At 48.6% G+C, this 25,851-nt stretch overlaps 1 protein-coding gene across 1 annotated transcript in view; it reads left to right on the top strand.

The window, feature by feature from the left end:
* Positions 1 to 25,851, top strand: part of LOC138301510 (fibroblast growth factor 18-like) — a 161,521-nt gene that overhangs the window by 92,461 nt on the left and 43,209 nt on the right. The window contains exon 3 of the mRNA XM_069199186.1: positions 13,076 to 13,253. Within this exon, the coding sequence (XP_069055287.1) occupies positions 13,076 to 13,253 (178 nt within the window). The remainder of the gene's footprint in view (positions 1 to 13,075; positions 13,254 to 25,851) is intronic.

The following is a 25,851-nucleotide window of genomic DNA, read 5'->3' as shown; positions in this document are numbered from 1 at the left end:
ACACACAAATGCCAATTTGCATGGATTTTTAGGAATAATAGCACAACACATCACACTGCGCTGCATGGTGTTACTTTGCGCCAGAGAGGCATTCCATGGGTGGGCATTCCCGTTTATCCCCCTGGAAACACAAACAATGTTGACCCGGTGCTGCATCCTTTACCTGTGTAATGAAGGAAGCTTTGCGATTGGTGGGCTTTATCCAGGCTCTTATCTCATAATATTAGTTTGTGTCATGCACTTGTCTTGTGCACACAGACCCAGTTATCCTTTCTGTGTGACCCATGAACACAAACTCACAGTTATCCTTTCCATGGGACACTTGTGAACACAGATTCACAGTTATCCTTTCCGTGTGACCCTTGTGGACACATTCTCACAGTTATCCTTTCCGTGTGATCCATGTGAACACAGCCTCACACTTATCCTTTCCGTGTGATCCATGTGAACATAGCCTCACACTTATCCTTTCAGTGTGACCCTTGCGAACACAGATCCACAGGTATCCTTTCTGTGTGACCCTTGTGAACACATTCTCACAGTTATCCTTTCCGTGTGACCCTTGTGAACACATTCTCACAGTTATCCTTTCCGTGTGACCCTTGTGAACACACCCTCACAGTTATCCTTTCCGTGTGACCCATGTGAACACAAACTCACAGTTATCCTTTCCATGGGACCCTTGTGAACACAGATCCACAGTTATCCTTTCCGTGTGACCCATGTGAACACAGCCTCACAGTTATCCTTTCCGTCTGACCCTTGTGAACACAGATCCACAGTTATCCTTTCAGTGTGACCCTTGTGAACACATTCTCACAGTTATCCTTTCCGTGTGACCCTTGTGAACACATTCTCACAGTTATCCTTTCCGTGTGACCCTTGTGAACACATTCTCACAGTTATCCTTTCCGTGTGACCCTTGTGAACACAGCCTCACAGTTATCCTTTCCATGTGACCCTTGTATACACAGACTCACAGTGATCCTTTCCCGGTGACCCTTGTGAACACATTCTCACAGTCATCCTTTCCGTGTGACCCATGTGAACACAGATTCACAGTTATCCTTTCTGTGTCACCCTTGTGAACACAGATCCACAATTATCCTTTCCATGTGACCCTTGTGAACACAAACTCACAGTTATCCTTTCCATGTGACCCTTTTGAACATAAACTCACACTTATCCTTTCTGTGTGACCCATGTGAACACAGTCTCACAGTCATCCTTTCCGTGTAACCCTTGTGAACACATTCTCACAGTCATCCTTTCCATGTGACCCTTGTGAACACAGATCCACAGTTATCCTTTCAGTGTGACCCTTGTGAACACAGATTCACAGTTATCCTTTCTGTGTGATCCTTTTGACGCAAAAGTGGTGCAAACGTACAAAATATATTTTGTAAGTTTGCGCCGCTTTTGCATCAAAAAATGACACAAAGGCAGCGTTAACTTTTCATAAATCAGGCCTTAAGTGTTAGCATTTTGACACAGTAGTTCTTGGACATCTGACAGCTACAAGCTAGGGAAGACCTGGCGAGAATACAGAGTATGTTTCATATACTTTTACTCCAGTAACAGCTCATGGCCCTTATTTTTCTGCGGGAAAGTTGGTAACCCTACTTCAGGAAGTATTTGAATCCACAGTTATCCACAGGTACTTTCCTTCGCACCTGGAAGTACCAGTGCTCTAATAGTTTAGTAGGAGAGATCTTCAGACTGACTTTATAACAAATTATGAGGTCTGAGCGGCTTGTTTACAAGCTTTTTGTGCTGCCTGTTCGTCACTTTTTATTACGCTCCTGTGACGCAGAGTTGTAGGAGGCTGGCTTGACTTGTTGTGGGTACCAGAGGTACTTACACCCTGTGCCAGGTCCAGTTATCCCTTATTAGTAGAATAGAGGTGTTTCTAGCAGCTTAGGCTGATAGAAGGTAGCTATGGCAAAGCAGCTTAGGCTGAACTAGGAGACATGCAAAGCTCCTACTATACCACTGGTGTCATATGCACATTATCATAAGAAAACACAATACACAAACTTACTAAAAATAAAGGTACTTTATTTTTATGACAATATGCCAAAAGTATCTCAGTGAGTACCCTCAGTATGAGGATAAGTTATATACACAAGATATATGTACACAAACCAAAATTATGCAGGTAATAGCAAGAAAAGTAATGCAAACAGTGTATAATTCCAATAGATTGCAATAGGAGCACATAGGTATAGGGGCAACACAAACCATATACTCCAAAAGTTGAATGCAAACCACGAATGGACCCCAAACCTATGTGAGCATGTAGAGGATCGCTGGGACTGTAAGAAAACAGTGAGGGTTAGAAAAATACCCCACCCCAAGACCCTGAAAGGTAGGTGTAAAGTGCACCTACTACTCCAGAGAGCACAGAAGTGGTGATAGGGGGATTCTGCAGGAAGAACAAACACCAGTAATGCAACAACAGTGGATTTCCGGACCTGAGTACCTGTAAGACAAGGGGACCAAGTCCAATAGTCGCAACAGTGTAGAGAGTGGGCAGGAGCCCAGGAAATGCCAGCTGAGGGTGCAAGGAAGCTGCCACCGGATGGAAGAAGCTTGGAGTTCTGCAAGAAAATAGAGATCTAGGGACTTCTCCTTTAGAAGACGGATGTCAAACGTCGCGATGAAGCTTGCAGAGGTGTTCCCATGCAGAAAAAATGCAAACAAGCCTTGCTAGCTGCAAAGGTCGGAGTAGAGGTTTTTGGATGCTGCTGTGGCCCAGGAGGGACCAGGATGTAGCCACTTGGAGGAGGAGACAGAGGGGGCGCCCAGCAACTCAGGGGGTCCTCACAGAAGCAGGCAGCACCTGCAGAAGTACCTGAACAGGCACTTGGAAGAAGAGTGAACCAGAGTCCACACGAAGTCACAAAAGGGAGTAACACGACGCCGGAGGACAACTTAGAAGGTTGTGCACTGCAGGAAGGAGTGTTGGGGACCGAGGCTTGGCTGTGCACGAAGGAAATCGTGGAAGAGTGCACAGGAGCCGGAGCAGCTGCAAATCACGCTGTACCCAGGAATGCAGTCTAGCGTGGGGAGGCAAGGACTTACCTCCACCAAACTTGGACTGAAGAGACACTGGAATGTGGGAGTCACTTGGACAGAGTTGCTGAGTTCCAGGGACCAAGCTCGTCAGGATGAGAGGGGACCCAGAGGACCAGTGATGCAGTCTTTTGGTGCCTGCGTGAGCAGGGGGAAGATTCCGTCAACCCACAGGAGATTTCTTCAGAGTTCCTGGTGCAGGGTGAAGGCAGGCTACCCCCAGAGCATGCACCACCTGGAAACAGTTAAGAAAGCCCGCAGGATGAGGGGATACAAGGTTGCTAGTAGTCATCTTGCTACTTTGTTGCGGTTTTGCAGGCATCCTGAGCAGCCAGCGGTCGATCCTTTGACAGAAGGTGAAGAGGGAGATGCAGAGGAACTCTGATGAGCTCTTGCATTCGTTATCTACAGAATTCCCCAAAGCAGAGACCCTAAATAGCCAGAAAAGGAGGTTTGGCTACCTAGGAAGGAGGATTGGCTACCAAGAGAGGTAAGAGCCTATCAGAAGGAGCCTCTGACATCACCGGCTGGCACTGGCCACTCAGAGCAGTCCAGTGTGCCCCCAACACCTCTGTTTCCAAGATGGCAGAGTTCTGGGATACACTGGAGGAGATCTGGGCACCTCCCCTGGGAGGTGCAGGTCAGGGGAGTGGTCACTCCCCTTTCCTTTGTCCAGTTTCGCGCCAGAGCAGGGCTGGGGGATCCCTGAACCGGTGTAGACTGGCTTATGCAGAGATGGGCACCATCTGTGCACATCAAAGCATTTCGAGAGGCTGGGGAGGCTACTACTCCCCAGCCCTCACACCTATTTCCAAAGGGACAGGGTGTCACACCCTCTCTCAGAGGAAGTCCTTTGTTCTGCCTTCCTGGGCCAGGGCTGCCTGGACCCCATGAGGGCAGAAACCTGTCTGAGGGGTTGGCAGCAGCAGCAGCTGCAGTTGAGACCCCAGAAAGGAAGTTTGGCAGTACCCGGGTACTGTGCTAGAGACCCGGGGGATCATGGAATTGTCCCCTCAATACCAGAATGGTATTGGGGTGACAATTCCATGATCTTAGATATGTTACATGGCCATGTTCGGAGTTATCATTGTGACGCTATACATAGGTAGTGACCTATGTATAGTGCACGCGTGTAATGGTGTCCCCGCACTCACAAAGTCCGGGGAATTTGCCCTGAGCGATATGGGGGCACCTTGGCTAGTGCCAGGGTGCCCACACACTAAGTAACTTTGCACCCAACCTCCACCAGGTGAAGGTTAGACATATAGGTGACTTATAAGTTACTTAAATGCAGTGGTAAATTGCTGTGAAATAACGTGGACGTTATTTCACGCAGGCTGCAATGGCAGGCCTGTGTAAGAATTGTCAGAGCTCCCTATGGGTGGCAAAAGAAATGCTGCAGCCCATAGGGATCTCCTGGAACCCCAATACCCTGGGTACCTCAGTACCATATACTAGGGAATTATATGGGTGTACCAGTATGCCAATGTAAATTGGTAAATTTAGTCACTAGCCTGTTAGTGACACATTTGGAAAGCAGAGATAGCATAACCACTGAGGTTCTGGTTAGCAGAGCCTCAGTGAGACAGTTAGGCATCACACAAGGAACACATACAGGGCACATACGTATGAGCACTGGGGCCCTGCCTGGCAGGGTCCCAGTGACACATAGACTAAAACAACATATATACAGTGAAATATCAGGGTAACATGCCAGGTAAGATGGTACTTTCCTACACAATCCCCCCCCCCCCAAACGAAGGACAATAAGACTAGCCATGACCTGATGAGTCTTCATTGTCTAAGTGGAAAGATCTGGAGAGTCCATCTACATTGGAGTGGGTACTCCCAGGTCTATGTTCCACTGTATAGTCCATTCCCTATAGAGATATAGACCACCTCAACAATTTAGGGTTTTCACCTTTCATTTGTTTTAGCCAAAGTAGAGGTTTATGATCTGTCTGAACAATAAAGTGAGTGTCAAACAGGTATGGCCTCAACTTTTTCAGTGCCCAGACCACAGCAAAGGCCTCCCTCTGTATGGCAGACCAACGCTTTTCTCTAGGGGTCAACCTTCTGCTGATAAAAGCAACTGGTTGATCCTGGCCCTCAGAATTCAGTTGTGATAAGACTGCCCCTACCCCTAATTCAGATGCATCAGTTTGAACAATGAATTTCTTGGAGGAACATGGGCTTTTTAGGACAGGTGCAGAGCACATGGCCTGTTTGAGCTCCTCAAAAGCTTTCTGACAGCTAGCTGTCCACAATACCTTTTTAGGCATCTTCTTACTAGTGAGATCATTAAGAGGGGCTGCTATGGAGCCATAGTTTTTAATGAATCTCCTGTAATACCCTGTGAGGCCTAAGAAGGCTCTCACCTGGGTCTGAGTTGTAGGGGGAATCCAATCCATGATTGTTTGGATTTCCCCCTGAAGTGGTGCAATCTGTTCTCCACCTACCAGGTGTTGCAGATAAACCACCTTTCCCTGCCCTATCTGGCACTTTGAGGCCTTGATAGTGAGGCCTGCCTTTTGCAAGAGGTCGCTGGTCCTGGGGAAAGCGTCGCTGGAGCAGTGTCTTTTAGAAGTGGGGAGACAGGCCGGTAGAGCTGGGGCCAAAGCAGTTGGTGTCTCCGTCTTCTCTGCAGGGTTTTTCAGCTCAGCAGTCCTCTTCTTCTTAGGTTGCAGGAATCTGAGTTCCTAGGATCAGGGGAGCCCCTAAATACAGAATTTAGGGGGGTGTTTAGGTCAGGGAGGGCAGTAGCCAATGGCTACTAGCCCTGAGGGTGGCTACACCCTCTTTGTGCCTCCTCCCAAGGGGAGGGGGTCACATTCCTATCCCTATTGGGGGGGATCCTCCATCTGCAAGATGGAGGATTCCTAAAAGTCAGAGTCACTTCAGCTTAGGTTGCTTTAGGGGCTGTCCTGACTGGCCAGTGACTCCTCCTTGTTTTTCTCATTATCTCCTCCGACCTTGCCGCCAAAAGTGGGGCCGTGGCCGGAGGGGGCGGGCAACTCCACTAGCTGGAATGCCCTGTGGTGCTGTAACAAAAGGGGTGAGCCTTTGAGGCTCACCGCCAGGTGTTACAGCTCCTGCAAGGGGGAGGTGATAAGCATCTCCACCCAGTGCAGGCTTTGTTACTAGCCACAGAGTGACAAAGGCTCTCTCCCCATGTGGCCAGCAACATGTCTTGAGTGTGGCAGGCTGCTAAAACCAGTCAGCCTACATGGGTAGTTGGTTAAGGTTTCAGGGGGCACCTCTAAGGTGCCCTCTGGGGTGTATTTTACAATAAAATTTACACTGGCATCAGTGTGCATTTATTGTGCTGAGAAGTTTGATACCAAACTTTCCAGTTTTCAGTGTAGCCATTATGGTGCTGTGGAGTTCGTGTTTGACAGACTCCCAGACCATATACTCTTATGGCTACCCTGCACTTACAATGTCTAAGGTTTGGCTTAGACACTGTAGGGGCACAGTGCTCATGCACTGGTGCCCTCACCTATGGTATAGTGCACCCTGCCTTAGGGCTGTAAGGCCTGCTAGAGGGGTGACTTATCTATACTGCATAGGCAGTGTGAGGTTGGCATGGCACCCTGAGGGGAGTGCCATGTTGACTTACTCGTTTTGTCCTCACCAGCACACACAAGCTGGCAAGCAGTGTGTCTGTGCTGAGTGAGGGGTCCCCAGGGTGGCATAAGATATGCTGCAGCCCTTAGAGACCTTCCCTGGCATCAGGGCCTTTGGTACCAGGGGTACCAGTTACAAGGGACTTACCTGGATGCCAGGGTGTACCAATTGTGTAAACAAAAGTACAGGTTAGGGAAAGAACACTGGTGCTGGGGCCTGGTTAGCAGGCCTCAGCACACTTTCAAATCAAAACATAGCATCAGCAAAGGCAAAAAGTCAGGGGGTAACCATGCCAAGGAGGCATTTCCTTATAGTGAGCATCAGTTTTTGTTACCTGATTGAGACCTCTGTAGTCTACACAAAAACTCATCTCCCTTTTTCCATCTTTTGAGTGAGGCTTTGGTACAAGCACCACAGGACTCGCCCATGGGCTTTCAGAAGGTTCAACCACTCCTAGATCAAGCATTTTCAAAACCTCTTGTTTTATGCAGTCCCTGACATAGTCAGGCTGCCTATAGATTTTACTTTTGACAGGCAAGCTGTCTCCAGTATCAATTGTGTGTTCACACCAGGATGTGGTACCTGGCACAATTGAAAAGAGTTCAGAAAATTGTCCAAGGAGATTTATGCAGTTGTCTTTCTGTTCTGCAGTCAGACAATCTGCCAAAACTACTCCCTCCACTAAAGCATAATTTTCAGTGGTGGAAAAGAGATCAGGGAAAGGGTCACTCTCTTCTTCCTGTCCCTCATCTGTTGCCATGAGCAGGGGGAGATCAGCCCTGTCATAGTAGGTTTTTAGGCGGTTGACATGAATCACCCTAAGGGGACTCCTGGCAGTGTCCAGGTCTACCAGATAGGTAACCTCACCCTTCTTTTAAAAAATGAGATGGGGTCCACTCCATTTGTCCTGGAGTGTTCTTGGGGCCACAGACTCTAATACCCACACCTTCTGTCCTGGTTGGTACTAAATCAGAACAGCCTGGTTATGCCATTGCTTTTGGAGCTCTTGGCTGGCCTGAAGGTTTTTACTGGCCTTTTTCATGTACTCGGCCATTCTGGATCTTAGGCCAAATACATAGTCCACTATGTCTTGCTTAGGAGCTTTTAAAGGTTGTTCCCAACCCTCCTTCACAAGTGTTAGAGGACCTCTTACAGGGTGTCCAAAGAGGAGTTCAAAGGGGCTGAAGCCCACTCCTTTCTGGGGTACCTCCCTGTAAGCAAAAAGGAGGCAAGGTAACAGGACATCCCATCTCCTCCTGAGTTTTTCAGGGAGTCCCATTATCATACCTTTGAGAGTTTTATTAAACCTCTCTACCAGTCCATTAGTCTGTGGATGATAAGGAGTGGTGAACTTGTAGGTAACACCACACTCCTTCCACATTGCTTTCAGGTATGCAGACATGAAGTTGCTACCCCTGTGTGATACAACCTCTTTAGGGAAACCCACCTTGGAAACGATTCCCAGGAGGGCCTTTGCCACTGCAGGAGCTGTAGTAGTCCTTAGAGGAATTGCTTCAGGATATCTTGTGGCATGGTCCACAACCACCAAGATAAACCTATTGCCTGAAGCAGTAGGAGGGTCAAGGGGGCCAACTATGTCAACCCCTACCCTTTCAAAGGGCACCCCAACCACAGGTAGTAGAATAAGGGGAGCCTTTGGAGTGCCACCAGTCTTGCCACTGGCTTGGCAGGTCACACAAGACTTGCAAAAATCTTTAGTGTCCTCTGACATCCTAGGCCAGTGAAACAGGGGGACAGGCCTTTCCCATGTTTTGATCTGGCCCAAATGCCCAGCCAAAGGAATGTCATGTGCAAGAGTTAGGAGGAACTCTCTGTACTGCAGGGGAATGACCAATCTCCTGGCTGCTCCAGGTTTTGGGTCCCTTGCCTCTGTGTACAAGAGGTTGTCCTCCCAGTAAACTCTATGTGAGTCACTGACATCCCCATTTTGCTGTTTGACAGCTTGCTGTCTGAGACCCTCTAATGTGGGACAGGTTTGCTGTGCCACACTCAGCTCTTCCCCTGTCAGGCCCCCCTCCACCCAAAAGCTCAGCAGTGTCTGCTGCCGGCTCATCTCGTGAAGGTTCTGCACAGGGAGGAAATTCTTCTTCCTCAGAAGGAGAATCATCTGTAGAGGGAGGGATAGTGGGTAGGGATTTACCCTTGCTACCCCTAGCTTTAGGGAGCACTTGGTCCATTGTTCCAGGATCCAAGTTACCCTGTCCTTTTTGCTTTTTGGCCTGAGCCCTTGTCAAAGCAAAAATATGCCCAGGAATGCCCAGCATTTCTGCACGAGCCTCCAACTCCACTTCTGCCCAAGCTGATGTCTCGAAATCATTTCCTGGTAGACAGTCTACAGGTAAATCTGAAGCAACCACAACTTTCTTTGGACCAGTAACCCCCCCCCCCCCAGTTGAGATTCACAACAGCCATGGGGTGGCTAAGAGTGTTGTTATAAGCGTCTGTCACTTGGTACTGCTGACCAAGTAGGTGTTGTTCAAGGTGCACCAGTTTCTCTATCACCATGGTAACACTGGCACCTGTGTCCCTGTAGGCCTGAACCTCAACACCATTTATTAGGGGAAGTTGCTTGTACTTATCCATATTAAGGGGACAAGCAACCAAGGTGGCCAAATCAATGGCACCTTCAGAGACTAACACAGCCTCTGTGGTCTCCCTAAGAAGACCAACCCCAACTACATTGCCAATAGTGAGCCCAGCTACACCGTTGGATTGGCTATTAGTAGTAGATTTCCCACCACCACTGCTATTACTAGGGGCACTAGAATTTGCAGCAGGGGTTGTGGTTGTGAGAGGTTTGGTGTTTTCTTTGGACAACTGGAATCAGTTGCCCAATGGCATTTGACTTTACACAAATAACACCAAGGCTTTTTAGGTTGATTATTAGAAGAGGATTTGGACCCACCACCCCCAGAGGATTTTTGTGGGCCTGATGAAGACTCAGAATGTTTACTTTTGTCCCCACCCTTCTCAGAAGACTTACCATCCTTCTTCTTGCCATCCTTGTCACCCCCATATGAACTTTTCTGTTCACCCTTGTTCTGACCCACTTGTCTGCCTTCTTTCCCAATTCTTGGGGAGAGGTCAGATCTGAGTCCACTAGATATTGGTGTAACAAGTCAGACACACAGTTGTTCAGAATATGCTCTCTCAGAATAAGATTGTACAGGCTTTCATAGTCAGATACCTTACTGCCATGGAATCACCCTTCCAAGGCTTTCACTGAACAGTCCACAAAATTTGTCCAGTCCTGAGAAGACTCTTTTCTGGTGTCTCTGAACGTAATCCTGTATTGTTCAGCGGTTAAGCCAAATCCATCCAAGAGTGCATCTTTCAAAACTTTGTAGTTGTTGGCTTCACTTTCTCCAACAGTAAGGAGCCTATCCCTACCCTTTCCAGTGAAAGATAGCCACAATATAGCAGACCACTGCCTTTGAGGGACCAACTGTACCATACAGGCCCTCTCAAGTGCAACAAACCACTTGTTAATGTCATCCCCCTCTTTGTAAGGGGGGGCTATCTTGTGCAGATTCCTGGAATCTTGCTCTCTAACAGGATTGCTATCAGGAATACGGCTGCTGCCACCATGGGGAACTAACCCCAACCTCTGTCTTTCCTTCTCTATGTCTAGGGATTCCCTATCTAAGGCCAGCTGCTGCTGTTTAAGCTTCAGTCCGGTCTCTACAACCCTCAACTTTGTGAGTTTCCTTTCTAACAAGTTATCCTCATAATGCTTTGACACAGATGAAATCTGGGAAGTTACAGAGGGGGACCTGCCCCTAACTGTCTGGACCCTGGTAACCTGGCCTCTAGGGAAAAAGGATGCCTGTAGGAAAGTACCACATTACCTGGCATGTTACCCCCATATTTCATTGTATGTATGTTGTTTTAGTCCTTGTGTCATTGGGACCCTGCCAGGCAGGGCCCCAGTGCTCATAGTATGTGCCCTGTATGTGTTCCCTGTGTGGTGCCTAACTGTCTCACTGAGGCTCTGCTAACCAGAACCTCAGTGGTTATGCTCTCTCTGCTTTCCAAATTTCTCACTACAGGCTAGTGACTACATTTACCAATTCACATTGGCATACTGGTACACCCATATAATTCCCTTGTATATGGTACTGAGGTACCCAGGGTATTGGGGTTCCAGGAGATCCCTATGGGCTGCAGCATTTCTTTTGCCACACATAGGTAGCTCTGTCAATTCTTACACAGGCCTGCCACTGCAGCCTGCGTGAAATAACATCCAGGTTATTTCACAGCCATTTACCACTGCACATAAGTAAATTATAAGCACCTATATGTCTAACCTTCACTTAGTGAAGGTTGGGTGCCAAGTTACTTAGTGTGTGGGCACCCTGGCACTAGCCAAGGTGCCCCCACATCGTTCAGGGCAAATTCCCCAGACTTTGTGAGTGCGGGGACAACATTACACGCGTGCACTGTACATAGGTCACTACCCATGGCCATGTAACATGTCTAAGATCATGGAATTGTCCCCCCAATACCATTCTGGTATTGGGGTGACAATTCCATGATCCCCGGGTCTCTAGCACAGAACCCGGGTACTGCCAAACTGCCTTTCTGGGGTTTCCACTGCAGCTGCTGCTGCTGCCAACCCCTCAGACAGGTTTCTGCCCTTCTGGGGTCCAGGCAGCCCTGGCCCAGGAAGGCAGAACAAAGGATTTCCTCTGAGAGAGGGTGTTACACCCTCTCTCTTTGGAAATAGGTGTGAAGGCTGGGGAGGAGTAGCCTCCCCAGCCTCTGGAAATGCTTTGATGGGCACAGATGGTGCCCATTTCTGCATAGGCCAGTCTACACCGGTTCAGGGATCCCCCAGCCCTGCTCTGGCACAAAACTGGACAAAGGAAAGGGGAGTGACCACTCCCCTGCCCAGTACCTCCCAGGGGAGGTGCCCAGAGCTCCTCCAGTGTGTCCCAGACCTCTGCCATCTTAGAAACAGAGGTGTTGGGGGCACACTGGACTGCTCTGAGTGGCCAGTGCCAGCAGGTGACGTCAGAGGCTCCTTCTGACAGGCTCTTACCTCTCTTGGTAGCCAAACCTCCTATCTTGGTAGCCAAACCTCCATTTCTGGCTATTTAGGGTCCCTGCTTTGGGGAGTTCTTCAGATAACGAATGCAAGAGATCACCAGAGTTCCTCTGCATCTCCCTCTTTGCCATCTACCAAGGATCGACCGCTGACTGCTCCAGGACGCCTGCAAAACCGCAACAAAGTAGCAAGACGACTACCAGCACCATTTTAGCTCCTCATGCTGCCGGCTTTCTCGACTGTTTCCAGGTGGTGCATGCTCTGAGGGTAGCCTGCCTTCACCCTGCACCAGAAGCTCCAAAGAAATCTCCTGTGGGTCGACGGAATCTTCCCCCTGCTAACGCAGGCACCAAAAGACTGCATCACCGGTCCTCTGGGTCCCCTCTCATCCTGACGAGCGTGGTCCCTGGAACACATCAACTCAGTTTAAGTGACTCCCACAGTCCAGTGACTCTTCAGTCCAAGTTTGGTGGAGGTAAGTCCTTGCCTCCCTACGCTAGACTGCAAAGCTGTGTACTGCGTGATTTGCAGCTTCTCCGGCTCCTGCGCACTCTTCCACGATTTCCTTCATGCACAGCCTAGCCTGGGTCCCCAGCACTCCGTCCTGCAGTGCACAACCCTCTGAGTGTGCCTCCGACGCCATGGGACATAACAACTGGAGTTCTGGTTGGCAGGACTTCAGTGACAAATACTGACAACCAGGCCACAAATGGGGATAACCATGCTAGTAAGAGGCTACTTTCTCAGACTGCTACAAAATGCACAAAAAGGTTTAAGATAAAACCTGCAAGCATGCAATTCACAGCTCAGGTATTAACTCTTTGAAATACCACCCAAAAACAATAAATCTTTGCCATCACAAAGCTTCAGCTTATTCAATCACTTAAAGCCAGTACCAGCTCCCAAGCATCCTTTGCATTTGCAGATTACCCTGTACATTTGCAGATTAACTCTTAGCGCACATTTGCATTTCTTTCGGGCAAGGAGGCACTCTGGCAGGAAGGCTTGCTTAGCTGTCTGCCTGTCTTCAGTGTCACATCACAGGACACCTCCTGCCTTACACTTCAGCCGAAGCATTTAGTATCAGAATGAATCGTCTCGGGACGGTTGTCTTTTTAGGAAAAGTAGGGGAACTGTTTTTCATAAATCAAAAAGTTATGGGCAGGTCGCGTCCCTCCGATACCACCCACTTTCAGCTCTGATTGGGAGTCAGGACATCTGTGGTTGGTGGGTTTAGGATGTGTGCGCGGTGGCTGGTCTCATACTCGCCTCTCACATTTATCGTTCTTCTCATTCCCCCTGCAGCGATCCCACCAGACCCTGGCTGACTTCCGGGTCTATGTGGAGAACCGGACGCGGAACCCAGATGAACTGAGCCGGAAACAGATCCGGATATACCAGCTCTATAGCCGTACTACAAGCAAGCATGTGCAGGTCCTTGGCAAGAAGGTGAATGCCAACGGTGAGGATGGCAGCAAGCATGGTGAGTGCTGGGAAGATGCTTAACAAGGTGCTTTACAAGGGGTCAGTTGAAGTCTGACACCCTCAGGTAAAGCTTCCCAGGCTAAGACCTAGGGGTATCTCTACCATAACTGCATAATATTACACTTGTTGTCAAAGTTGCAGAGACAAAAAGCACCGGCAAAGCCAAAAGGTCTCACCTACACAAGAGCTATTGGCTTTGCCAATATGTTTTAGTCATGTTGTACACCAGCGTGCTAGATGTTCAGACTGGCTACAAGTTAGTAGTGTAAAAGGAAGTGTCATGGAGTTAAGTGTTATGGAGTGCCACAGAATTAAATAGCATAGAGTTGAATAGAGTAGAGTTGAATAGCGTGTAGTGGAGTGAAGTGGAGTGTCATAGAGTTGTGTAGAGTGGAGTGGCCTATAGTGTTGTGGAGGGAGTAGAGTGTTATAGAGTGGAAGGATGTAGAGCAGAGTAGAGTAAGTGAAGGAGAGTGGAGTGGAATACAGTGTTGTGGAGTGGTGTACCCAGAGTTGTGTGACAGAGGATGTTGAGTGGAGTATGTAGGAAAGTAGCCTCTTTCTAGCCTTGTTACCCACACTTTTGGCCTGTTTGTGAGTGTATGTCAGGGTGTTTTCACTGTCTCACTAGGGTCCTGCTAGCCAGGGCCCAGTGCTCATAGTGAAAACCCTATGTTGTCAGTATGTTTGATATGTGTCACTGGGATCCTGCTAGCCAGGACCCCAGTGCTCATAGGTTTGTGGCCTATATGTGTTCCCTGTGTGGTGCCTAACTGTATCACTGAGGCTCTGCCATAGGGAGCTCAGGCAATTCTTCCACAGGCCTGCCACTGCAGCCTGAGTGAAATAACGCTTGTGGAGCCCACTCCCAAAACTGTTAATGCAACATATGAGAGTTTAAACTATAAAAGTTTGAGGGGTCTCTGCCTGGATAGAGGTTTGAGTATAGGTAAGAAAACTACAAAAGAGTTTCTCTTTAACATGCTCATTGTAGATTACCAGAACCAGTCTGGCCCATCTCAGGAGAGGTTAGAAAATGGGGAAGCTTCCCAGTCTGACTCAGGGGAGTTCCATGAGAAAGCTGGGGAGGGTTCTTACCAGGTCCTGCCCCCTAGCAGGGCACCTAGTGATACTGGTAGTGATAGAGGCTCCCACAACAGTAGGGCATCTTTAACCCCTAGAGGTCCGGTTACTAGGATCCAGACAGTTAGGGACAGGTCCCCCTCTGAAACGTCCCACATGTCCTCTGTGTCTAAACATTCCCAACCCACCCACTGTGAGGATAACTTGTTAGAAAGGGAACTCAAAAAGTTGAGGGTTGAAGAGACCAGACTGAAGCTTAAACAGCAGCAGCTGGCCTTAGATAGGGAATCCCTAGGCATAGACAGGGAAAGACAGAGGTTGGGGTTAGTTCCCCATGGTGGCAGCAGCAGTATTTCTGATAGCAATCCTGTTAGAGAGCAAGATTCCAGGAATCTGCACAAGATAGTCCCCCCTTACAAGGAGGGGGATGACATTAATAAGTGGTTTGCTGCACTTGAGAGGGCCTGTATGATACAGTTGGTCCCTCAAAGGCAGTGGGCTGCTATTTTGTGGCTATCTTTCACTGGAAAGGGTAGGGATAGGCTCCTTACTGTTAGAGAAAGTGAAGCTAACAATTACACAGTATTGAAGGATGCACTCTTGGATGGATTTGGCTTAACCACTGAACAATACAGGATTAAGTTCAGAGACACCAGAAAAGAGTCCTCTCAAGACTGGACACATTTTGTGGACTGTTCAGTGAAGGTCTTGGAGGGGTGGTTACATGGCAGTAAGGTATCTGACTATGAAAGCCTGTATAATCCTATTCTGAGAGAGCATATTCTGAACAATTGTGTGTCTGATTGTTACACCAGTACTTGATAGACTCAGATCTGACCTCTACCCAAGAATTGGGAAAGAAAGCAGACAAATGGGTCAGAACAAGAGTGAACAGAAACGTTCATACAGGAGGTGGCACAGATGGTAAGAAGAAAGATGGTGAGAAATCTCAGAATAAGCAAGGGGATAAGGGTAAAACCAAAGATCCTTCTTCAAATCCTAAACACTCTTCAGGGGGTGGGGATAAATCAAATTCTTCCTCTTCTTCACAACCCACACACATTAAAAAGCCTTGGTGATTTGTGTGTATAAATAAAGGCCATAGGCCAGGGGATGAGTCCTGCCCAGGTGAAGCCCCTGAGCCTACCACCACTAATACATCAAACTCTAGTGCCCCTAGCAGTAGTGGTAATAGTGGTGGGACTGCTGGCAACAGTCAAGTTAAGGGTGTAGTTGGGTTCACTTATGGGTCCATAGTAGAAACTGGGGTAGTCAGTCCCAAGACAGTTTCTGTCATACCTAGCGGCATTGACCTTGCCACACAGGCTGCTTGTCCCCTTACAATGGATAAGTACAGGCAGACAGTTTCAATAAATGTTGTTGAGGCTCAGGCCTTCAGGGACACAGGTGCCAGTATCACTTTGGCGACTGAAAACCTAGTGTCTCCTGAACAACACATCATTGGACTACAGTACAAAATGATTGATGTCCATAACTCCACTAAGTTTCTTCCCTTAGCTATAATTCAGTTTAGTTGGGGTGGAGTTACTGGCCCTAAGCAGGTGGTAGTATCACCTAGCTTACCTGTAGATTGTCTCTTAGGTAATGACCTAGAGTCCTCAGGTTGGGCTGAGGTAGAGTTTAATACCCATGCAGCCATGTTCGGTATCCCTGAGGAATTGCTTCCACTTATTTCAGCTGAACTGAAAAAGCAAAGGTGAGAAAAGGGCCTGAAATTTCAGGATCCTTTTCCAACTACAGGTAAAAAGGGCATCACAGTACCCCCTACCCACCCTGCCATTCAGGATACCATTCCTGTGGTAGGGGAAACCTCTCCTGGGGTGGCACCTGTACCAAGGGAATCATCAGCTGCCACAGCTGACCTCCCTGAGGTGGAAGTACCTCTCTGTGGGATAACTAATATTGGTGAGAAAAAGTGCACCATTTTAGTTAACATGGAGAATCCCTCCAACCCTCCCAGAGAAACTTCAGTGCAGCAACCCTGCACTGCCTCACAACACTTAGGACAGCAGCCCTGCCCTAGTGTGGAGCTCATAGGACAGCATCCCTGCCCTGCTCCAACTCAAGAGAAACAGCAACCCTGTTCTCTCCTACAGCCATATGGACAAAGATTTGCCAAGCTATGGCTTTACTGAGACAGCATCCCTGTCTGGCATTCTCATCACTTGAAATAGGTCCAGTGGACAATTCCCACTGCTCTAAACTTAAACATACTGATAGGAACTCTGAAAATATGACTTCACATTGTTGGCTAGCTAAAAAACTTCAAACAGGGTGGTTTACATCCCCACAGGGAAGTAACCATATAGTGGATGATAAAGGGAGTAACCAAGCTATTGTAGAGCTACTCTCTACTTATCACCACTTAGACAATAAAGACTCAACTGGCCAAGGTTAGCCTTATTGTCCTTTGTTTGGGGGGGGGGGTGTAGGAAGGTAGCCTCTTTCTAGCCTTGTTACCCCCACTTTTGGCCTGTTTGTGAGTATATGTCAGGGTGTTTTCACTGTCTCACTGGGATCCTGCTAGCCAGGGCCCAGTGCTCATAGTGAAAACCCTATGTTGTCAGTGTTTTTGATATGTGTCACTGGGATCCTGCTAGCCAGGACCCCAGTGTTCATAAGTTTGTGGCCTATATGTGTTCCCTGTGTGGGGCCTAACTGTATCACTGAGGCTCTGCTAACCAGAACCTCAGTGTTGATGCTCTCTCTGCTTTCCAAATTTGTCACTGCAGGCTAGTGACTAAATTTACCAATTCTCATTGTCACACGGGTACACCCATATAATTCCCTTGTATATGATACCTAGCTGCCCAGGGTATTGGGGTTCCAGGAGATCCCTATGGGCTGCAGCATTTCTTTTGCCACCCATAGGGAGCTCAGGCAATTCTTACACAGGCCTGCCACTAGAGCCTGAGTGAAATTACGTCCATGTTATTTCACAGCAATATTTCACTGCACATAAGTAACTTATAAGTCACCTATATGTCTAACCCTCACTTGGTGAAGGTTGGGTGCCAAGTTACTTAGTGTGTGGGCACCCTGGCACTAGCCAAGGTGCCCCCACATCGTTCAGGGCAATTTCCCCGGACTTTGGGAGTGCGGGGACACCATTACACACGTGCACTATACATAGGTCACTACCTATGTATAGCGTCACAATGGTAACTCCGAACATGGCCATGTAACATGTCTAAGATCATGGACTTGTCACCCCAATACCATTCTGGTATTGAGGGAACAATTCCATGATCTCCCGGGCCAAACTGCCTTTCCGGGGTTTCCACTGCAGCTGCTGCCAACCCCTCAGACAGGATTCTGCCCTCCTGGGGTCTGGGCAGCCCCGGCCCAGGAACGCAGAACAAAGGATTTCCTCTGAAAGAGGGAGTTACACCCTCTCCCTTTGGAAATAGGTGTGAAGGGCTGGGGAGGAGTAGCCTCCCCCAGCCTCTGGAAATGCTTTGATGGGCACAGATGGTGCCCATCTCTGCACAAGCCAGTCTACACCGGTTCAGGGATCCCCCAACCCTGCTCTGGCGCGAAACTGGACAAAGGAAAGGGGAGTGACCCCTCCCCTGACCAGTTCCTCTCAGGGGAGGTGCCCAGAGCTCCTCCAGTGTGTCCCAGACCTCTGCCATCTTGGAAACAGAGGTGTTGGGGCCACACTGGACTGCTCTGAGTGGCCAGCGCCAGCAGGTGACGTCAGAGACCCCCTCTGATAGGCTCTTACCTTTCTTGGTAGCCAATCCTCCCTTCTTGGTAGCCAAACCTCCTTATCTGGCTATTTAGGGTCTCTCCTCTGGGGTATTCTTCAGATAACGAATGCAAGAGCTCACCAGAGTTCCTCTGCACTTCCCTCTTCGACTTCTGCCAAGGATCGACCGCTGACTGCTCCAGGACGCCTGCAAAACCGCAACAAAGTAGCAAGACGACTACCAGCAGCATTGTAGCGCCTCATCCTGCCGGCTTTCTCAACTGTTTAATGGTGGTGCATGCTCTGAGGGCTGTCTGCCTTCACCCTGCACTGGAAGCCAAGAAGAAATCTCCCATGGGTCGACGGAATCTTCCCCCTGCTAATGCAGGCACCAAAAGACTGCATCACCGGTCCTCTGGGTCCCCTCTCATACTGGCGAGTGTGGTCCCTGGAACACAGGAACTCTATTCTATTCAAGTAACTCCCACAGTCCAGTGATCCTTCAGTCCAAGTTTGGTGGAGGTAAGTCCTTGCATCCCCACGCTAGACTGCAAACCTGTGTACTGCATGTTTTGCAGATGCACCGGCTTCTGTGCACTTCTCCAAGGATTCCTTTGTGCACAGCCTAGCCTGGGTCCCCAGCACTCCGTCCTGCAGTGCGCAACCCTCTGAGTTGGACTCTGACATCATGGGACCCTCCTTTGTGACTCTGAGTCAGCTCCAGTTCACAAATCTTCTAAGTGCCTGCTCTGGTACTTCTGCGGGTGCTGCCTGCTTCTGTGGGGGCTCTCTGAGTTGCTGAGTGCCTCCTCTGTCTCCTCCTCCAAGGGGCGACATCCTGGTCCTTCCTGTTACCCAGCAGCACCCAAAAACCTCTACTGCGACCCTTGCAGGTAGCAAGGCTTGTTTGCGGTATTTCTGCATGGGAACACTTCTGCAACCTTCATCCCGCCATGGGACATCTTCCACCCAAAGGAGAAGTTCCTAGCTCTCTACGTTGTTGCAGCATCCTAAGCTTCTTCCATCCGGAGGCAGCTTCCTTGCACCTTCATACGGGGTTTCCTGGGCTCCTATGACTCTTCGACTTGGTCCCCTTGCCTTGCAGGTCCTCTGGTCCAGGAATCCGTCTTCAGTGCTTTGCTGGTGTTTGTGGTTCTTGCAGAATCCCCCTATCACAACTCTTGTGTCCTATTGGGGTAGTAGGGGTACTTTACTCCTACTTTTCAGGGTCTTGGGTGGGGTATCTTCGACACTCTGACTGTTTTCTTACAGTCCCAGCGACCCTCTACAAGCTCCCATAGGTCTGGGGTCCATTTGTGATTCGCATTCCACTTTTGGAGTATATGGTTTGTGTTGCCGCTAGACCTATGTTCACCTATTGTATCCTATTGTAATTCTACACTGTTTGCATTACTTTTCTTAATATTATTTACCTGTTTTGGGTTTGTGTACATATGACTTGTGTATATTACTTATCTTCTAACTGAGGGTACTCACTGAGATACTTTTGGCATATTGACATAAAAATAAAGTACCTTTATTTTTAGTAACTCTGAGTATTGGGTTTTCTTATGATATTGTGCTATATGATATAAGTGGTATAGTAGGAGCTTTGCATGTCTCCTAGTTCCGCCTAAGCTTTGCCATAGCTACCTTCTATCAGCCTAAGCTGCTAGAAACACCTCAATTCTACTAATAAGGGATAACTGGACCTGGCACAGGGTGCAAGTACCACAAGGTACCCACTATAAGCCAAGCCAGCCTCCTACAGAGTAGTGTTGTAGAGCACAGTGGTGCAGAGAGGAGTAGATTGTCATAGAGTAGAGTGGCACAGAGTAGAGTGGAGTGGCATAGAGTGGCATGGAGTGGAGTGAAGTGGAATGTCATAGAGTTGTGTAGAGTGGAGTGGCCTATAGTGTTGTGGAGGGAGTAGAGTGTCATAGAGTGGAGTAGATTGTCATAGAGTAGAGTGGCATAGAGCAGAGTGGAGTGTCATAGAGTGGAATACTGGAGTGGTGTATAGTGGAGGAGTAGAGTGTCTTAGAGCTGCATGGTGTAGAGCAGAGTAGAGTAAGTGAAGGAGAGTGGAGTAGGATACAGTGTTGTGGAGTGGTGTACCCAGAGTTGAGTGACAGAGGATGTTGAGTGGAATAGTGTTGTAGAGCACAGTGGCGCAGAGCGGAGTAGATTGTCGTAGGTAGAGTGGCACAGAGTAGAGTAGAATGGCATAGAGTGGAGTGTCATAGAGTTGCGTAGAGTGGAGTTGCCTATAGTGTTGTGGAGGGAGTAGTGTGTCAGAGTGGAATACTGGAGTGGTGTGGAGTAGACTGGAGTAGAGTGGAGTAGTGTGTCATGTAACAGAGTTGAGTAAAGTGGCTTGGAGTGGCACAGAGGGGGTGCGTAGAGCATCTTAAAATGGATTAGTGCTGTAAAGTAGCATAGAGTGAAGTAGAGTGCTGTAGAGGGAAGTGGAGTACAGAGTAATGGAGACGGTTTGAGTTTAATGGAGTAGAACGTCATAGAGTAGAGTGTTGTAGAGTGGAGCAGAGCGGCTAGAGTGAAGTGGCATAAAGTACGGAGGTGCAGAGTAGATTGACATAGAGTGCAGTGGCTTAGAGCGCACTGGTTTTGAGTAAAGTGGTGTAGGGCGCATTGGCATAGAGTACACTGATGAAGAGTAGAGTGGTGTAGAGTACAGTGGTGCGGAGTAGATTAGAGTGTAGTGGCACTGCGTAGATTGCAGTGGCGTAGAGTGCAATGTCTTAGAGTGGAGTGGCACAGGGTGGAGTAGAGTGGCATAGAGTGCAGTGACGTAGAGTTGATTGTTTCAGTATAGAGTGAAGTGTTGCAGGGTAAAGGTGCAGGATAAAGTGTAGAGGAGTAGAGTGGAATAGAGTGCAGTGGTGTAAAGTGTAGTGGCGTGGAGTGCTGTGGTGTAGAGTAGAAAAGAGAGGTGCAGAGTGCAATGGCATAGAGATGAGTGGATCAGAGTAATGTGTGGTGGCATAGAGTGCCGTGGCGCACAGCAGCAGCATACAGTTCAGTGGCAGAGAGTGCAGTTTTGCAGAGTAGAATGTCTTACAGTGCAGTGGTATAGAGTTCATTGGTGTAAAGTGCAGTGGTATAGAGTGTTGTAGAGAGCAGTGCATACAGTACGGTGGTGCAGAGTAGAATAGAGTGCCATAGAGTGCAGTGATGCAAAGTGCAGTATTGTCGAGTGGCATAGCATGCAGTGGCATAGAGTGCAGCTGTGTAGAGTGTTGCAAAGTGGAGCATAGTGGTGTAGAGTGCAGTAGTGAGGAGTAGTTGACATAGAGTGCAGTGGTTTAGAGTAGAATAGAGTGCAGTGGCGTAGAGTAGAGTGCTGCAGAGTAGAGTAGTGTAGAGTGGCACAACATACAATAGAGTGCAGTGGTGTAGAGCACAGTTGTGTGGAGTAAATTTGTTCCGAGTAGAGTGAAGTGACATAGAGAGGAGTGGCGTAGAGTGGAGTGGTGCAGAGTAGAGTGGAGTGGCCTAGATTGAGGGAGTGTAGAGTGCAAGGCAAAGAGTGCAGTGGTGTATAGTAAATTGCGTGCATTGGCATAAAGTAGATTGGTGCAGAGTAGAGAACAGAGGTGAGGGGAGCAGTGGCATAGAGTTCAGTGGCGTAAAGTGCAGTGGTCCACAGTAGATTAGAGTGGTGCTGAGTGCAGTGGCATAGAGTAGAGTGGTGCAGTGGCATAGAGTGTAGTGGAATAGATTGCAGTGGTGCTCAGTAGATTGGCGCAGAGTAGAGTGGTGCAGAGTTTAGTGGCACAGAGTGCTGTGTTGCAGAGCAGAGTGTCATAGAGTGCAGTGGTGTAAAGTACAGTGGCATAGAGTGCATTGGTGTAGAGTGCAGTGGCACAGAGTAGAATGGTGCAGAGTAAAGTGGCGTAGAGAGCAATCGTGTACAGTACAGTGGGACAGAGTAGAACAGAGTGCAGTGGCATAGAGCGCAGTACCATAGAGTAGACTGTTGCAGAGTAGTGTATAATGGCATACAGCATACAGTGCTGTAGTGTAGACTGTATTGTTTTCAGTAAAGTGTTGTACAGTGCATTGGCATAGAGTGCAGTGGTTAGAGTAGACTGCAGTGGCGTAGAGAAGAGCGATGCAGAGTAGAGTAGCATGGTGCAACGTAGATTGTTTCAGAGTAGAGTGCAGTGGCACTGAATTGATTATAGTGAGTAGAGTAGACGAGAGTGGTGTAGAGTGGAATGCATAATGTGCACTGGTGTAGACTGCAGTGGTACAGAGTATAGTGCATTGGTGTAGAGTGCAGTGACATAGAGTGCAGGGCTGGAGAGTAGAATGGCACGGAGTGGAGTGGCATAGAGTGCAGTGGTGTAGTGTACAGTGGCACGGAATGCAGTTATGTAGAGTGCAGTGGCATAGAGCGCAGTGGTGCTCAGTAGATTGGCGCAGAGAAGAGTGGTGCAGAGTTTAGTGGCGCAGAGTGCTGTGTTGCAGAGCAGAGTGTCATAGAGTGCAGTGGTGTAAAGTACAGTGGCATAGAGTGCATTGGTGTAGAGTGGGGTGGCACAGAGTAGAATGGTGCAGAGTAAAGTGGCGTGGAGAGCAGTAGTGTACAGTACAGTGGGGCAGAGTAGAATAGAGTGCAGTGGCATAGAGTGCAGTAGCATAGAGTAGACTGTTGCAGAGTAGTGTATAGTGGCATACAGCATACAGTGCTGTGGTGTAGAGTGTATTGTTTTTAGTAAAGTGGTGTAGAGTGCATTGGCATAGGGTGCAGTGGTTAGAGTAGAGTGCAGTGGCTTAAAGAAGAGCGATGCAGAGTAGAGTGGCATGGTGCGACGTAGATTGTTTCAGAGTACAGTGCAGTGGCACCGAATTGATTATAGTGAGTAGAGTAGACAAGAGTGGTGTAGAGTGGAATGCATAATGTGCTTTGGTGTAGACTGCAGTGGTACAGAGTAGAGTGTATTGGTGTAGAGTGTAGTGACATAGAATGCAGGGCTGGAGAGTAGAATGGCACGGAGTGGAGTGGCATAGAGTGTAGTGGTGTAGAGTGCAGTGGCACAGAATGCAGTTATGTAGAGTGCAGTGGCATAGAGTGCAGTGGTGCATAGTAGAGTAGAGTGAGTAGAGTGCATTGGCACTGAGTGAGGCAGGGTACAGAGATGTAGAGTGGAGTGGTGTAGAGTGGAATAGTGCAGAGTGGAATAGAGTGGTGCAGAATGCAGTGGCATAGTGGATTGTTTCAGAGTAGAATGAAGTGGCAGAGAGCACAGTGACATATAGTAGAGTGCTGTAGAGTGCAGTGGCATAGAATGGAGTAATGCAGGGTAGAGTGGCGTAGAGTGCAATGGCATAGAGTAGAGGGGTGTAGAGTTCAGTGGCAAAGAGTGCAGTGTTGCACAGTAGGCTGTCTTAGAGTGCAGTGGTGTATAGTTCGTGGTGTAGAGTGCATTGGCAGAGATGCAGTGTGGAGAGGTGTAGAGTGGAGTGGTGAAGAGTGGAGTGCAGTGATGCAGTGTGGAGTGGCATAGAGTGAAGTAGTGTAGAGTAGAGTGCAGTGATGCAGTGTGAAGTGGTGAAAAGTGGAGTGGTGAAGAGTAGACTGCAGTGATGCAGAGTGGAGTGGCATAGAGTGGAGTGGTGTAGAGGTGTAGAGTAGAGTGCAGTGATGCAGTGTGGAGTGGCGTAGAGTGGAGTGGCGTAGAGTGGAGTGGTGAAGAGTAGACTACAATGATGCAGTGTGGAGTGGCATAGAGCGGAGTGGTGTAGAGGAGACAGCAGTGATGCAGTGTGGAGTGGTGTAGAGTGGAGTGGTGAACAGTAGACTGCAGTGATGCAGAATGGAGTGGCGTAGATTGGAGTGGTGTAGAGTGGAGTGGTGAAGAGTGGAGTGCAGTGGTGCAGTGTGAAGTGGGATAGAGTGGAGTGGTGTAGAGTAGAGTGCAGTGATGCAGTGTGGAGTGGTGTAGAGTGGAGTGGTGTAGAGTACAGTGCAGCGATGAAGTGTGGAGTGGCATAGAGTGGAGTGGTGTAGAGTGGAGTGGTGTAGAGTGGAGTGCAGTGATGCAGTGTGGAGTGGCGTAGAGTGGAGTGGTGTAGAGTGGAGTGGTGAAGAGTGGAGTGCCGTGGTGCAGTGTGGAGTGGGATAGAGTTGAGTGGTGTAGAGTGGAGTGCAGTTATGCAGTGTCAAGAGGTGTAGAGTGTAGTGGTGAAGAGTGGAGTGGTGTAGAGTGGAGTGGTGAAGAGTAGACTGCAGTGATGCAGTGTGGAGTGGCGTAGAGTGGAGTGGTGTAGAGTAGAGTGCAGTGATACAGTGTGGAGTGGCGTAGAGTGGAGTGGTGAATAGTACAGTGCAGTGATGCAGACTGGAGTGGCATAGAGTGGAGGGGTGTAGAGTGCAGTGATGCGGTGTGGAGAGGTGTAGAGTAGAGTGGTGAAGAGTGGAGTGCGGTGATGCAGTGTGAAGTGGCATAGAGTGAAGTAGTGTAGAGTAGAGTGCAGTGATGCAGTGTGGAGTGGTGAAAAGTGGAGTGGTGAAGAGTAGACTGCAGTGATGCAGAGTGGAGTGGCGTAGAGGTGTACAGTAGAGTGCAGTGATGCAGTGTGGAGTGGCGTAGAGTGGAGTGGCGTAGAGTGGAGTGGTGAAGAGTAGACTACAGTGATGCAGTGTGGAGTGGCATAGAGCGGAGTGGTGTAGAGGAGACAGCAGTGATGCAGTGTGGAGTGGTGTAGAGTGGAGTGGTGAAGAGTAGACTGCAGTGATGCAGAATGGAGTGGCATAGAGTGGAGTGGTGTAGAGTAGAGTGCAGTGATGCAGTGTGGAGTGGCATATAGTGGAGTGGTGAAGAGTAGAGTGCAATAATGCAGTGTGGAGTGGAGTATAGTAGAGTGGTGTAGAGTAAAGTGCAGTGATGCAGTGTGGAGTGGCGTAGAGTGGAGTGGAGTGGTGTAGAGAAGAGTGCAGTGATGCTGTGTGAAGTGACGTAGAGTGGAGTGGTGTAGAGTAGAGTGCAGTGATGCAGTGTGGAGTGGCATATAGTGGAATGGTGTAGAGTAGAGTGCAGTGTGGAGTGGCGTAGAGTGGAGTGGTGAAGAGTAGAGTGCAGTGATGCAGTGTGGAGTGGCGTGGTGTAGAGTGGAGTGGTGTAGAGTAGAGTGCAGTGATGCAGTGTGGAGTGGCGTAGAGTGGAGTGGTGAAGAGTAGACTGCAGTGATGCAGTGTGGAGTGGCATAGAGTGGAGTGGTAAAGAGTAGACAGCAGTGATGCAGTGTAGAGTGGCGTAGAGTGGAGTGGAGTGGTGAAGAGTAGAGTGCAGTGATGCAGTATGGAGTGGCGTGGTGTAGAGTGGAGTGGTGAAGAGTAGAGTGCAGTGATGCAGGGTGGAGTGGAGTGAGGTAAAGTGGAGAATTTATGGTGTGGTAGCACACTGCCATACAGACAACACATATTCATTTGAAATTATCATTACATTTGCACAGACGTACAGTGTTACTGATAAAAGTATGCAGCACACAAACAGTATTGTGTAGAAATGTCATCACCTAGTGTATTGATTCGTAATGATGGTATTAAAATAGTTGTTTCCACCATACTTCAGATTTACCAGAATTACCCCCAGTAGCCAACATGATTGTCATAAATCCTCTCAATTTGAAGTCAGAGAAAGAAAAGTAAACACCAAGCTCCCTCCGAAGACAGCGCCTGACATTTGACCTCTGTCTTTGAATGTACAGCAAATGTGATAAGATGGGAACAAGATGTAAAGGCCTGCTTACTCAAAGGGAGTACTCGGAAGGA

The sequence above is a fragment of the Pleurodeles waltl genome, chromosome 1_1 (genome assembly GCF_031143425.1).
Source record: "Pleurodeles waltl isolate 20211129_DDA chromosome 1_1, aPleWal1.hap1.20221129, whole genome shotgun sequence".
Classification (NCBI taxonomy): Eukaryota; Metazoa; Chordata; class Amphibia; order Caudata; family Salamandridae; genus Pleurodeles; species Pleurodeles waltl.
The sequence above is the reverse complement of the archived record's forward strand: the minus strand, read 5'-3'. Positions and strand labels throughout refer to the sequence as shown.